Source organism: Dunckerocampus dactyliophorus, chromosome 14 (assembly GCF_027744805.1).
Source record: "Dunckerocampus dactyliophorus isolate RoL2022-P2 chromosome 14, RoL_Ddac_1.1, whole genome shotgun sequence".
In the NCBI taxonomy this organism is placed as follows: Eukaryota; Metazoa; Chordata; class Actinopteri; order Syngnathiformes; family Syngnathidae; genus Dunckerocampus; species Dunckerocampus dactyliophorus.
Window position 1 is genome coordinate 13387360 of NC_072832.1, and position 14181 is coordinate 13401540.

General features: G+C 39.5%; 1 protein-coding gene across 20 annotated transcripts in view; it reads right to left on the minus strand.

Moving 5' to 3' along the window:
• The window catches only part of LOC129193610 (neurexin-1a-like), a 310368-nt gene that overhangs the window by 198341 nt on the left and 97846 nt on the right, over nt 1-14181 (minus strand). For 13 of the 20 annotated variants that reach the window (XM_054797932.1, XM_054797931.1, XM_054797919.1 and 10 more), the window contains 3 exons: nt 6205-6506; nt 3271-3294; nt 2051-2212 (listed from right to left, as the gene is read on the minus strand). In XM_054797932.1, the coding sequence (XP_054653907.1) occupies nt 2051-2212; nt 3271-3294; nt 6205-6506 (488 nt within the window). The remainder of the gene's footprint in view (nt 1-2050; nt 2213-3270; nt 3295-6204; nt 6507-14181) is intronic. The other 7 variants (XM_054797924.1, XM_054797923.1, XM_054797922.1 and 4 more) reach the window with 1 other exon arrangement.

Sequence of the window (14181 nt, forward strand, 5' to 3'; positions counted from 1 at the left end):
TGCCATAAACAAAAAGAAGAAGAAGAAGGCGTCTACATGCGAGCAACGCGTCTACATTCTGGTACAGTAGGTGGCGCTATGCACCTAAAAGTTGGCTGCGACCTGCCATAAACAAAAAGAAGAATAAGAACGCGTCTACATTCATTGTTAGATGGATAGATAGCAACTTCTTTTTTTGTTTTGTTTTATTGTGTCTGTATTTCTATTTATTGATGTATAGTATACGATATGAGTATATATGAGTGGATATGACGTGTATTACGTCTATGTACATTACGTAAGTTTTACGTAGAGTCACTTGGGGAGTTGCTAGGTATTACGCACTATTTCTGCTGGAGTTATCGCTCTGAACTTCATAAGAACCACGGTACAATAGGCCGATTTTGAGTCATCAAAGTGTGTGTAGCACCCGGCAGGTGCAGAATGTGTCAACAACGCAATCGCTGCACAAATTACAATACGTCACCGCTTTCATATGTTACTTTCCTTTTGTGTTCATTCATCATAACAGGCTTTGCAATCTTGGCGGTATATGTATTTATCCAAATCCAACAACGTGTTATACATTTGATTTTAGTATAAATTGTGCTTGTTGTTGCTCACTGTAAACTGGAGCGTGTGCATGCATACCCGGCTCCACTCAACTAGAACGACAGGGTTAGCAAACGCCGAGAATGGTGGCTTCTCGGCATCTCGGTTTCCTGAACTTTTTTTTTGCCCTTATGATGGACTATCTTAGTAATAGCGTTTTCCAAAAATACATATTTAAATGATTAGTAGTAGTTCTGAAGTATAGGAGATGTCACGAGATTAGAACATGACCACATATTAGCCGTACCGCTGTGTAAGCCGCAGGGTTCAAAGTTTGAGAAAAAAGTAGCGGCTTCTACATCGGAAATTACGGTAAGTTGCAAGTGCCAGAACTTGTAAAGGTTCCTAGTTAAATACAGGTTGCAGAGGGAATGGTTTTAAGGGAGACATAACAGAAAGTGAGCCCGGCCAGTGTGTGTAATGATGATTGCACCTGTTGCTAAAGTTTACAATAAAGTTCAAATGAGCATGTATACAGCTCTAACCGTCCACTCTTTAAAGTTTTTTAATGGACGAGAATGAAACAGAATCCGCGTGACTCCTCTGTGCCCTCCCCTCCTCCCTCCACTCATCTATGTGTTCAGTAAAGGTAAAAGTCATTATAAATGTTCATTTTATCCCTTTCATTCGTACATTATAGCGATCTAATTTGTTATCTCTGGAGTTTTTCCAGAGAGATGATTACATGGCTGTTTGACGTGAGTGGTAAAATTCAGTGTGCTAGCATGAATTCACTTGAGACAAATGTGCACATTAGCACTCAATAAGTCATCAAAACTTACCTTTATGCATTCCCACATAGTATCAGCATTTGACACCAAATATGAGATGAAACAAAAATGCTAAAAATACAATAGTAGTCTATCTGTGCGGCGAGAGAAAGTTAGCACACGCACAATGGACATGCGTCAAGTGAGACGGATGTAACAGAGAGAATCCGGCCACTTTTCAAAATAAAACATCATGGAAATTATTTTTTCTTTCTGTGCGCCCCGCTACCAAATGAGTTGTTTGGGGATCACTGCGTTAGAGCCTATCCCAGCTCACTGTGTCCGAGAGGCGGGCTACACCCTGGGATGATCGTCGGTTAATCAAACGCCACATATAGACAGAAAACCTTTGACACTCACATTCACACCCGTGGACAATTTAGAATTAACCTAACATGCATCATTTTGGATTTTTTTATGATGTTTTACATTAACTAGATCATGTGAGCCAGTAAATAATATCATAGCATTAAGTAGCGGTGCTGATCTTCTTGACTTGACCACTTCTCTCCCCTCTGGAATGTAGGACACTGTGAAATGCCCTCAGCTTGAGGTGTGGATGCAAAATACCTTCCACTGTGGAAGGAAGGTTTGTTGTCTCCTAAAGTGCTATTCTAATCCCCACTAGCTTCAGACTGTATATATATATACATATATATATACGTATATACTGTATAAGTGGTATTTACCTCCTTGAGGCAGCCCATAAAGTTGTTGCTAACTGGAGATCCGGGCAGGTCTGCTGTGCTCGGACTCCCTCCAACGTAGAAAAAGTCATCAGAGCCCAGCATGGTGTAGTCCTCTTGTGTATATCCCGTGGTGGTCAGAATTCCGTCCACGGATATTGTTACCTAAACAACAAAGCACAGGAAAAGGAAACACTACACTCAGCCCATGTTGTTAAAATGCAGTTACCTTCTTTTCTTCCAGTTAACCGACAGATTTTCCTCAATTGTTTTTTTTTTTTTTCAAAAACCCATTTTCATGTCTGTTTTCCGTGTCTTTTTTCTTGTTTTCTACAGATATTTTGTCCAGATGATTAGTTGGAGGACCCCCAAAAGAAGGCTGTTTTAGTGTTAGTGAAGTATCCAGGATAAAGTGTTAGTATTGCAACGTAAAATTGCTTGGCAGACACAAAAATGGTGTTAGTAGAACGTCAACTGGGTTAGTTTAACTTAACCATGTATTAGTACGCCTAGAAGTTTGAAAAAGAAATCAAAGTGTGCTATTACGTCAGGAGTTTAGAGGAATACATGCTAGGAAAGGTGCAATCATCTCTTAGCATAAGAGAAGGACAAAGTACATTTCAGACAAAATATGCATGCATGTCACTGTCTTTTCTTTTTGATTATTTGCACACAAAAAGAAAATGTTTTTGATTGGGTTATGGACACTAATACCCTTGCCAGTGCATCAGATGCATGCAGAAACATATGAAACACTGCCAAACCACAACAAGGCATGAAAAACCACCAGAGAAGCACCAAAGACAACCACAGCTCAACTGTCACATTTATGTTGACAAATGGGCGGTGTGACGCAACATGTAGTCAAAATGCACGCCATGCAAAGTGATTGGAGAACAGAAGAATATCCGGCCGGCCAGACAGCAAAGCGTCCCTATTATTTCATGTATTTGAAACGATGGTCCTAAATGAGTGGCTCAGACAAAATTGGACAGGAAACAAGAACATGAGGAGGAATACTATAAATTTAAAAAAAAATGAAAAAAAGAAATGAAAAGGGTAAGAAGGTCTCAAAGTAAGCTGAAGAGTACCAACCGCAATTTACCTGTTTTTGTAAATGACATCTACGGTAAAAAAAAAGAAAAAAAGAAAACAAAACACACGGCAAACCCAAACTAAGAAACAATCATAATGATATCTACCGAACAATGTAGTTTGTTTACCATAGCGTGTCCAATGCCTGAGTGCTTTGTGGAAAAGGGGGGAGAAAGGAAATTAAAAACTGTGAACAGAATAACGATTGTTACTCAAATCATATATGATGGTCATAAATAATACTGTTAGTACATTGTTAAAACGGCAAAGACCATACTGGTTAGTAGAATGACACATTCCATGAATGATGTTAGTTTGTTGTTCCAAAGCATGTTAGTAACAGAGAGGAAATAGGGCAAAATAAGTTGTAACAAGAAAAAAGCAGACCTAGTCAATAACACTGCTAAAACTCAACCAAGCACTCGCTAATGTATGCTCTTCCTTGTGTTTAGCAACATCCTCTGCAGCATGTTCTGCAACATGTAACCGGACAATTGAATCGAAGAAACGATGTCTTTGTATAAATGGTGCATTAAGACATTAACATTAAGATGGGAAGAGAGTAAACGGTTGACCTTCCTTTTAAAGTCTCTTTGCCCGTTGTCATATACTGTATAGGTGGTTTTGTGTTTGGTTTTAGCCTCAGGGCCAATCTAGCCTCACATATTTCCCGGGGTCAACCAAAACTACACCGCCTCTCAGTCGTATTGATGGACTTAAAGACCACTTGACTTGACAGCAGTGAGAGACAGCAAAGGATACCCTGCCACAGCACGAGGAAGATAGCAATTTCGATTCCTCCACACAGCAGGCAGTTAATATGCTTAGCTTCCTTTGACTATTTAAAACCATTTTGGCGGGGTTTCTATACAGTAATACATTTTTATGTGGTTACATTTAGTTCTGAGGTGAAGACCAACCACCAAATGAGCAGGAATATCTGGAAATGCCCGATTTTCATAGACATCTTAATCTAGAGTTTATATGCTTCTGGTTCTTGCCAGTGGTCTTTTGTAGCTCAACATAATCTTTCCAACTGAATAAACAAAAGTCAGTTTTGTTTTTTTTGGTTTCAAATAACACTAATTTGGTATGAAATGCGACCCAAATACTGGCACAAATAAGATTTGAGGCTTTAGCATTTTGGTTACATGATTTACAAAGAGATTCCCTATTCACAATCTGCGCCAAACACATTGGATCTCTGTGCAACGTTTCCCAGGAACCCCTGAATTCACTTGATTGAAGGAGGATTTTTTTTTAAGGACCGAGGCATTGGCACTGACAATGACAATCAAGCCAGTCTACATTATTCTGATTTGGTTTCTTCTACTGATGAACCCTTCTTGTCAAAGTGTTTTTCCTGGAAGTAGGCACATCAGCCACCTCCCAAGCACACATATTTCAGTTAAGCTTATTCGCTGCACCCTACTGACTGACTGGGAACAGTTATCGCACAGTGAAAGACACATAATCCTGCCTATTTTTGGTTACTTGTAGGACATGAGAATGCCCTGTGGATATGCACCTGCTTAAAGCAATGCATTGAGGACATTTCTGCCATTGCTATGATGGCGGCTTATAGTCAAATGTGTTCTGCAATTAGTTTGCAAACATTCACTCTACTTGGTTCATGTTCCATATCATTTACTGTAAATCACAGATTATTTAAAATTATCTCATTTAATTCCCTTAAATCATAAGAATCGGAGAACTAACATGGATGATCCCCAGGCCAGTTTTTTAATACAAAGAGTATAATAACAGACACCTCGAATCGGCCATCCTGACATTTAAGGAACAAAGCTATGTAGCAATGGGATTTCTGCAGATGAATATGATACATTCTCCAAACTTGCTAACTGAAAACCTGACAAGGGTGTCAAAATTTAAAGTAGAGGTGCACTCATACGTTGCAATTTTTTTTAAACTGTGTTCAATCACTGCAGCGTCATAAAAAAATATGTAAAAAGACAACCGTAAAATGTTAAGTTCATGAAAAATAGTGGCGAATAAAACATGGCACTCAAAACATCCATGTCAGTGATAAAAATCGTGGTGATTGACAACACATGATTTTAGATATCAGTACATAATTAACGTCATAACATTTTATTCATGTGGCGTAATCTGGTCCCATAAATATAGCCTTGCTTCTTGCTTTACAAAACAGACGTCGCTTCACACACGACTTAACGAGTGTGACGGGGGTGGACACGAAAGGTTACGATTGTCGTTGGATTGCCACCGTTCCTGTAATTTGTCGATATTTTCTGTGTAGCACAGGTTGTGTGCATATTTTGCAGTAATGACTTCCACTGCAAATTATTTTACAGGATGCAATTAGAGTTAATATCAGAGCCACTCAATAAAACCATGACATTCCTGTCAGGCTTTTGTGTCTATTTTTTCCCCAGATATCCAAGATTAAATCATCATTTCAGAAAATACCAAACGTTATCCAATATTCATTTTATCACCACAATACTTCTAACAATTTAGAAATACACATTGAATAGAGGATATTGTAAAAGATCTCTGCATGTTCAGAGAAAGTGTCTTATGTTATGTTACTTATGTTTACAGCATTTGGAGTTGTCCAGTGTAGAATGGCCTCAAATAATTAGCCCAGTGCTGAGAAACTCTTTAAAACTCTAATACGTGTCAAAAGTACTATACCGAACACTCAGTTATCCATGTTGCCGATCAATGCAGTGCTTTGATGTCTCATCCAATTACCAATAGAGAATATCAACAATCATCAAGATAAACAACAGGCTCATATTTTATAAACTCATATAAACATTAAGATTCTCTTCGTGCATCTCAAAGCCAAAGGCAATGTGTGCTTTTTCTCCCTGAAATTGAAATGAAATAGAGACCCCGATTAACATCTCGATGTCCTGCTCACCTGGTTTTGTTTAATATCTTCACCTGTTATATACCAACGTTGATTCAGTAATCTAATTACGTCTACAAACCATAGTATACAGCAGTTAATGATAGACAGTAAGTGCATGTTTTTATTCACTTAAATCTCTCATCATCCTCTGTACTGTTACCTGACGTAGATTCCTTGTTACTTTGACATCATGCCAATCATTGTCATTAAATTTCCCATTGACTGGCTCCACCAGAGCTTCAAAGGCTCCAGACCCCAAATTAATGACGAGTGAGACGGCCCCATTTTTCAGTGCCAGGTTGACGTAGTCGGCCGATTTGCCCGTGTGGAGCATCAGTCCATTCCTCTGGAGGGTTTTGAATGACAATGTGATTTCATCGCTGCTGCTTTGAATCGGGTTCAAGGACAAGTCGTAACAGAAGAACTCGGATCCTTTGAAGGTTGCAACATACTCTTCTTTCCCTGCAGAGACAAAGAGAAAATGTGTTGAATTAATAACATGGCTTCGTGGATGCCAATTGGGATGCTGTAAAAGGAAATAATGAGGAAAAATATCTCATAGGAGTCAGATTAATAACAAACACACAGAAATTGGACAGATACCTACCATGGCCCTGGACCATAGGCGAGTGTGGTACTGTACTTTGTGACTCATTTGGAATACATTATAATTGTTGTACACAGTCTTATTTATTCCATTTTGCCCCTCATTACTCCCACAGTGGGTGAATTCATACACAGCGTAAGGGGGTTCAAAGACAATGACAGGTCTAAGGGGAGCCAAAGCAAATAAGTGCAAAGCAGCAGTCTCCCCATGATGAGATACCTGCTCCACTCATTCAGCCGTGCTGACTTAAAAATAAGAGCAAATGTAGTCTCCTCCATTCCCTTTGAGCTTTAGGGGGATTTGCACTTGTCTGCACTTTGCTGTACAGTCATCAATACTGAGGAGGAGTCAAATGGCAGCTTACATTGTACTGTATAGTCATGTGAAGAAATTCAGCTACCCCAGGGGGTGACATTTGTGGCACCCCCTTATTGCTTGCGGTCTTTTGAAGACGTGCGCCATACATGTAATATCCTTAAAGTTTTGTAATCGTTTACAAATTGTCAAAAACAAAAATGAAAAAATAAATAAATAAAAACACTTTTGCATGCAACAAAGACCGTCAAGGTAGTTGTCAATGTTTCAGTTTTCTTTGACAGTTACTATTTTCTACTATGTGAAAGGAATTAAGTGAAAAACCAAACCATCAGTACTAGTAGGTAACACAAGGCTTCGACAATGCAGAGATAACCTTGAGAAACAGTGCGAGCGGGATGTTGTCCTGAGCATCTGTAAGCGCCGATGTATGTGCCCAGCCGTTACGAAGCATTTAAAAACAAGTTTAGACAGATAACAAGCTATTAAAACCACTAGCAGAAAATAAGCCACACAAATACAAATGGGTGCACAGCATTCAGGCATGCTACAACAGCGTAACAAATAAAAAAGGGTCGCTGTCCACAACAATTTGTCACCTCATTGATTCCCCCTTAAAGGCCCTATACGGTACCTCTGGGAGAACTACATGGGGCCGTAATTGAAGCTGACTAGACCTCGCCTCTCTCACATTCTCTCTTTTTTTTTTTTTTTTTGAAACTATCTCAATGTCTGTAAACACTATCAATGAAGACGAGAGACCTCTACTTTTGTTCGCCACCACAAGCTCGGGATCACATAACAAATAAGGCCACCGGTTTGGGGTCATTCTCATCTCTTTCACTCAACACATCTCAACACCTGCTATTCACTGTTAATTCCCCTAAACAATGGAGAGTGAATTGTGTGCGCAGCGAATAGATTAAGTGTGTGTGTGTGTGTGTGTGTGCACTGAAGCATGCTGAGAAATGTAAGACATATTTAGTTAGCCTACAGACACTTTAAGGAATGGGATTGTATATTGTCAAACCCTCACAATGCGGTTATGAAAAACTGAATGAATGTGTGTGATACTTTGGAGGCATGTCACCATAAAGCATTCAGTCCAGTCAAGTGTCGGACAAAGCCGACACTCAAGCATCCATCTGGTACACAAACACTCAGTGAGCTTGTGTGATCTTACTTTCCACAAAATCAATGATATGCCTCTTTTCTGTGAAAATCTTATCACAAGACCAGGGGTCTCAAACCCGCAGCCCACGGGCCATTTGCGGCCCACCAAATCGTATCTTGCGGCCCGCGACTGGACATCAAAGAGTAGTGTAACTGCAGCCCGTAACATCCGGGCAAGCTCAGTGTTACTTACATACTTACAGGGGCAAGTAAACACCAACACTGAACTGACAGTGGTGTTATCACATGGATGTATTGTGAATTGTATCGTATCGTGAGGTACCCTGAGATTCCCTGCCCTACTCCCATTACTTGATGCGGCCCAGCCTCACCCAGACTCTACCTCCACTGGCCCACAGTGAAATTGACTTTGAGACCCCTGCACAAGACTTTTGGAGCCCCAAAACACAAACATTTAAAATTGTGTCTCAGGGCGCAGGTTTTACTCTTAAAAGGCATTGTTCCGTGTAAAACCCCAAAGTAGTAGTTGGTAAAAACAAAGGGTATGTGTGCACACAGTATTTATGTTAAGTGTTCAGTCTGGACATGCATCAGTACGTCACACTTTAAGCAACAATGGTGGACCACAAGGCTGTAGTAGAGTATGTAATTACAGAAATCCCTCGTTTATTTGGTTAACTGGTTCCAGACCTGACTGTGATAAGTGAATTTCCGCGAAGTAGGATGCCTTATTTATAAGTTGAATATTTTCTAAGTCAGAGCATGAAAAAGCTGCTTACGTCCTTGTAAATATGTTTTTTTAAACATTATTAGAGCCCTCCCAATATGCAATAACAACCCTCAAATCCCCTTAACACATATTACCCAATATAATAAACATAATAACAGTAAATAAGCCATTTAACACATAAATAAGACTCGGGCTCATGTGTGTTTCTATAAATGTCTTCCCTACGGGAGCTGACTGGAAGGCGGACAGGAAGTGATGTTGGGGATTCAGAGTTTCAGTTTCAGCTTGGCGAGTAGCCCGCGTTTTTATTAAGAATTATCGTATCTGTTGTGAAATAATTAAAACCGCAATAAAAGCCTGTTGTTTCAGCCATCAGGTCTTGTGTGTTTCACCAAACATTACTGTAACATTACTGACACCTAGTGACCAGTAAAATACTGCATATCATCAACGTCTTTCAATGCGTCTTTTGAATGCCTTATATTTGTATTTTTATGCTTGAAAATGACATTTTGGCAAAAAAAAAAACCCATAACATTTGCTTAAAAGCACATGTTTTGACTAATAAAAGGTCGTGTTCAACCACAAAGCAGCATGATTTCTTAATATATTTTTGAAAAACCATACTGGAGTGAAGCTGTAAAATTTTAATCACAGTGGCGAGGGACGACTGTATAACACTTACAAAATGCATATTTGCTGCACTGCTACTGTGTCCAAGAAGTTGCATTAGTCCTGAAAGTGCCCACTGAAATAGCATATACAAGCCACTGAAAGGTACTCAAAAGCCAGTTGTCCTGTGCCTCGTGTTTCTTCAGTCCTTTTTGTAGGTTTAGTAGCATATCTAGTCATCTCTGTATGGAGTTTGCATGTTCTCTGGGACTCATTTTCCTCACACATCCCAAAATATGCATGTTAGTCTAATTGTCCGTATAGGTGTGAATGGTTGTTTGTGATTTACTGGTGACCAGTACAGGGTGTACCCCGCCTCTCGCCTGAAGTCAATTTGGATCAGCCTAATGAGGACAAGCGGTATAGAAAATGCAAGGATGGAAGAGAAATTACATTAACGTACTCCATTTAAAACTTAGTCGAGCTTTACCGGTGATAAAGTCCCAGACTTTTTGAAAAGTCTACCAAACTAAAAGTACTGAGTTACTAAATAATCCCTAATCTTGACAACCTGCTCCATTCCCTAAACTCACATTGGTTTTGAATTATCAGGACGATGAGCTAAAATTGTCAAAAAAATAGGAACGCAAGGAAGACGTACAGCATAAACATGCGGAAACAAGCTTTTTGAACTTATAAACCATGAGTTTTATGTCATACATCAAGTAAAATAACAAATCAAAAGACAGTGACTGGCAGCAGCATTTACAACACACAGCTGGACGTGCCGCTCACTGCAAACACACCGCATCCTAAAATTGGATCATGTCAAATCAGTGTCTTTCTGTGATGTGTAATCCACCCACTTGAAGGTGAAGGATGTAACGAGTGTGTTAGTTGACATTATGACAATTATCCTTCTTACATACACCTTAAACTGATTGCTCCTACATTTCCAGGAACTCCTGTGCTCCTCATTTGTGCATGTTCTTTGAGACAGGAAAAGCAATGTTCAGTGTTAAAAGTTGACTGCAGATGTGTCACAAAATTGTCATCTTTCTGAAGAGAGAAAAGGAAAAACTAGTTGATGGCTGTTGTTCTGTCATTGCGTCTGTGGGTGTGTCCTGTGGTCTCAAGTCAATCAAAGCTCTGCAAGCTGCCAACACCTTCTTGCCCTTGAGTCATGACACTGAATGAGAAGAGGGATAAAAGCTAGCGCCTTTAGTCTTTTTCCAGACAAGAGAGGACAAAAAAAAAAAAACAGAAAACGATGAGAACAGAGTGAAAATGTGCTCCCAAGCGAGGCCGTAAATAGACTCAGGCAAGGAATTGTCACAGTGTTTTGAGTCATTCAACTTGAATCTTAACAAGGACCAATTACCATATACGCAGGTGTCCACAGGTTCCATACTTCATGAAACACCTTCATTTTCAATGCATGGTCGCATTGCTCTCTGAGCCCAGCACAATACGGTAAATATCCATTTATCAATACCATGTAATTGTTGCCACAATTCAGGAGCGTTTTTTCTCTGATTACATTACATTTGTGTTTGTGGTGCAGAGCAAACTGACAGTAACACACTTATCCACCACTCAAATGAAATCAGTGCCACAAAGAGTAGGCTGAGGTATGCCACTGAGACCAAATCAACTATAGAAATGTGCTCATAAATACAGATGCATGAATGACTCCTTTCAACAATAGTCATTGTAAATACAACTGCCAGACTCAACTCAAACCAGGGGTGTATTCCAAAGCACAGGACTACATGCAGGACTACAGTATGAGTACGAGTACAACAGGCCCAGCATGTTCCCGAGTGGCCAGGAGACTCCTCATCAGTCACTTTTCTCTGACACTAATCTGGCATCTGCTGTTCTATGGCTCTTTTTAAGGGGCGGACTTACCATTAGGCAAACAGGCAATTGGCCCCAAGATTTCCGGGGGCCCCCAAACATCTGTTTTATTATGCTTAACATGCCTAAAACTGCATCAAAATGCATAAACTACCATCCGCTCCCTCTCCCTTCACATGCAATGGACTATTCCATGCTACTGTGCATGTGCAGATTGATTCAGGAAGTCGGTCACAAAACTAATTTGCTGGCACTTGCTAGGAGAAAAATAAAGCAGAGTTACCCCAGTGGCGCAGAGACGAGGAGAAGGCGAGAGGAAAGCGGTTTTCATCAAAATTAACGAAGGTGTCAACCTTTTTCACAGTCACAACAAACGTAAGCACAAATGCAGCAGTTCTAAGAGACGACGCTGAAAGTGACACTTTTCATCACAAAGCATTAAAGCACTAGAGCTATATTAAATGTTAATGTTCGTATCAATTACAGCGAAAGTGATGAGATGATTCACTTGTTCGGTTCTAATAACACCGAGGAGTATTTTAAGGACTTTATCTAGCTCAGGAAATCGAATTTTCCCATATTCACACTTGCTAGTAGATCAGAGGTGCTCACACTTTTTCAGCCTCCGTGCTACTTTTAAAATGACAAAGTCCCAAAGATGTACCTCCTACTATAAATACAGAAAATATATATTTACTATATTTATAAAAAATATGAGTACGTATTTATTTATGTTTTACATGTATATCAGGTGTGTATCACACTTTTTCAACATGCAAGTTACAAGTCAAAATGATGTACTTCTTTCTATAAAACATATAACATATATATAAAATCCAACCGGCAACATTTGGAATGCTATTGTAAATATTAATGATTTGTATTTCACATTCACATTTTCAATGTTAGCAAAGAGAGCAAAGATCGCATTTGCTATCAAACATTACAGCTATAGAAGAATTGAAAAAGATTATGCAAAAGACATTGCAGCAGAAGTCAAGGCAACATATTAAAAAGGGTTCCGCAATGGGCACATTTTCCGTGTCATCATGAAATAATAGTTTAAGAAGCAGATGTGTAGAAAACACTGATTTCTGTAGTGGAGTTCATGACGCGAAGCAAAGCCATCAAGCAACACAATTTTTTTTTTCTACATAAAGGTGCTAAAAGTGAACAGATAACTTATGTTATCGATATAAGCATCTTACCGCTGAGTTAGTTTATCCTTAATCAGAATAATAAAGGTAAAGTTGCATCTCCATGTGTAGCTTGAACAAATCACTCGTGTCATATGACATCTACAAAGTAACATTTACGCGATCGACCCAAACTACCTTGGCGATCTACCGGTAGCTCGCGATCGACGTAATGGGCACCCCCCTGTAGTAGATGACAAACATTAATATTACTATACACTAGCAACTTAAGCTGACAGATAACTCTAATAGATTTCAAAGCAGGAAAAAATGAAAAAACGGCCTATTTGCTGCTGCCCACATTGAAGACCTTGCGTTGAGATGAGAATATAACTTGTTAGTGCAATACCAGGATGTGGAGGGCCCCTGTAATGGGTTTGCCTTGGGCCCCCAAATGACTAAATACACTGCACACTGCATGTTAACATCAAATCATGACATCACCACTCCAAACCAGACTTGGCAGGAGATTAGGAAAGGAACGCGTGGTGTAAATGCCAGAAGAAGCCTTGTCTTTATTGAGTTATTGCATTAACTACACCAGTGCCGTCTAAAGCCGTCCAATAAAGAGTTTGACCAAATATTCTGCCTTTACAAAAACAATAATGCTCTATTTCAATGACACTGACAGAGAAATACTGGATTGTTTTAATGTTATCACAGTGGTTGTAGTGTGCAGGGATGCAAATCCAAACGTTATCTTAATTAATGATGTTTGCTTATCTTGTTGAGCAAAATGAGTGAGGAAAACTATCAGACATATATATTATTTGAAATTGTAGTATAACACATTATTATCTCACAGTGTCATTCAAAACAAAACAGTATTATTTTAGAAAAATGTAATTGTGATTTCTTTAAATAGTGTCTTAGAATATGCTATGTGTGTTTTGGTGAGTAATATAACAGGTAAAAGTATATTACATAACATTCAATGCTAAGAAGGAGGTATGCATCGGTCAGTACATTTTCATGTACTGAAACAGTCGGATTCCCGAACATTTTGGGTGAGGATGTTACAAACCAATAGGTGTCACTTGCAGAAACACCGGGTCTAATGGATAACATACATTTCCACAGCTGTTTCATGTTTTAGTAAAGTTTAAGTGTGTTTAAAATAACATCTGCTTTGGTTCTTGGCTCAGAACTACAAACCGTGGATCCAAGGGGTTTACTAGCCGGCAAAAGCCGGCATCTTCAACGACGGTGAAGCGCTGGTCATCAAGTGTCATCATTCCCATGATGAAATCACAGATCGCTTTGTCCCTTGGGTCGTATCTGGCAAACTGTTTTGCACTTTTCAAACGCCACAGTGATAAGAACAAGCCCCGGGTGTCGTAGCGATGCTGACGTTTCAGGTGGCTGATTAGGTTTGATATGTTGAAGCTTGCATCATTCCATGTCAGAGCCACCCCCTCCAGGTCCTCCAGGAATTTCTTTTGCCATTTTTTTTTCTAGGTGTTTAATTCATGGTGGAATCCTTCCCATTGCGACTACTGGTCGTCCCTCAAGCAAACAGAACACAAGTCCTGCCAGTCTCTCACTCTTCTTTCGTTGATGATTGCTGGGAGGCTGCGAAGTTTCGTCCTCCGTGTTTCACTGTTGGTTTTGTGATCTCCGCAGGTGACTTCGAATTTTTGTCAACATCTCTGGTGAAAAATGTTGAGTTGGTACACTATTCTT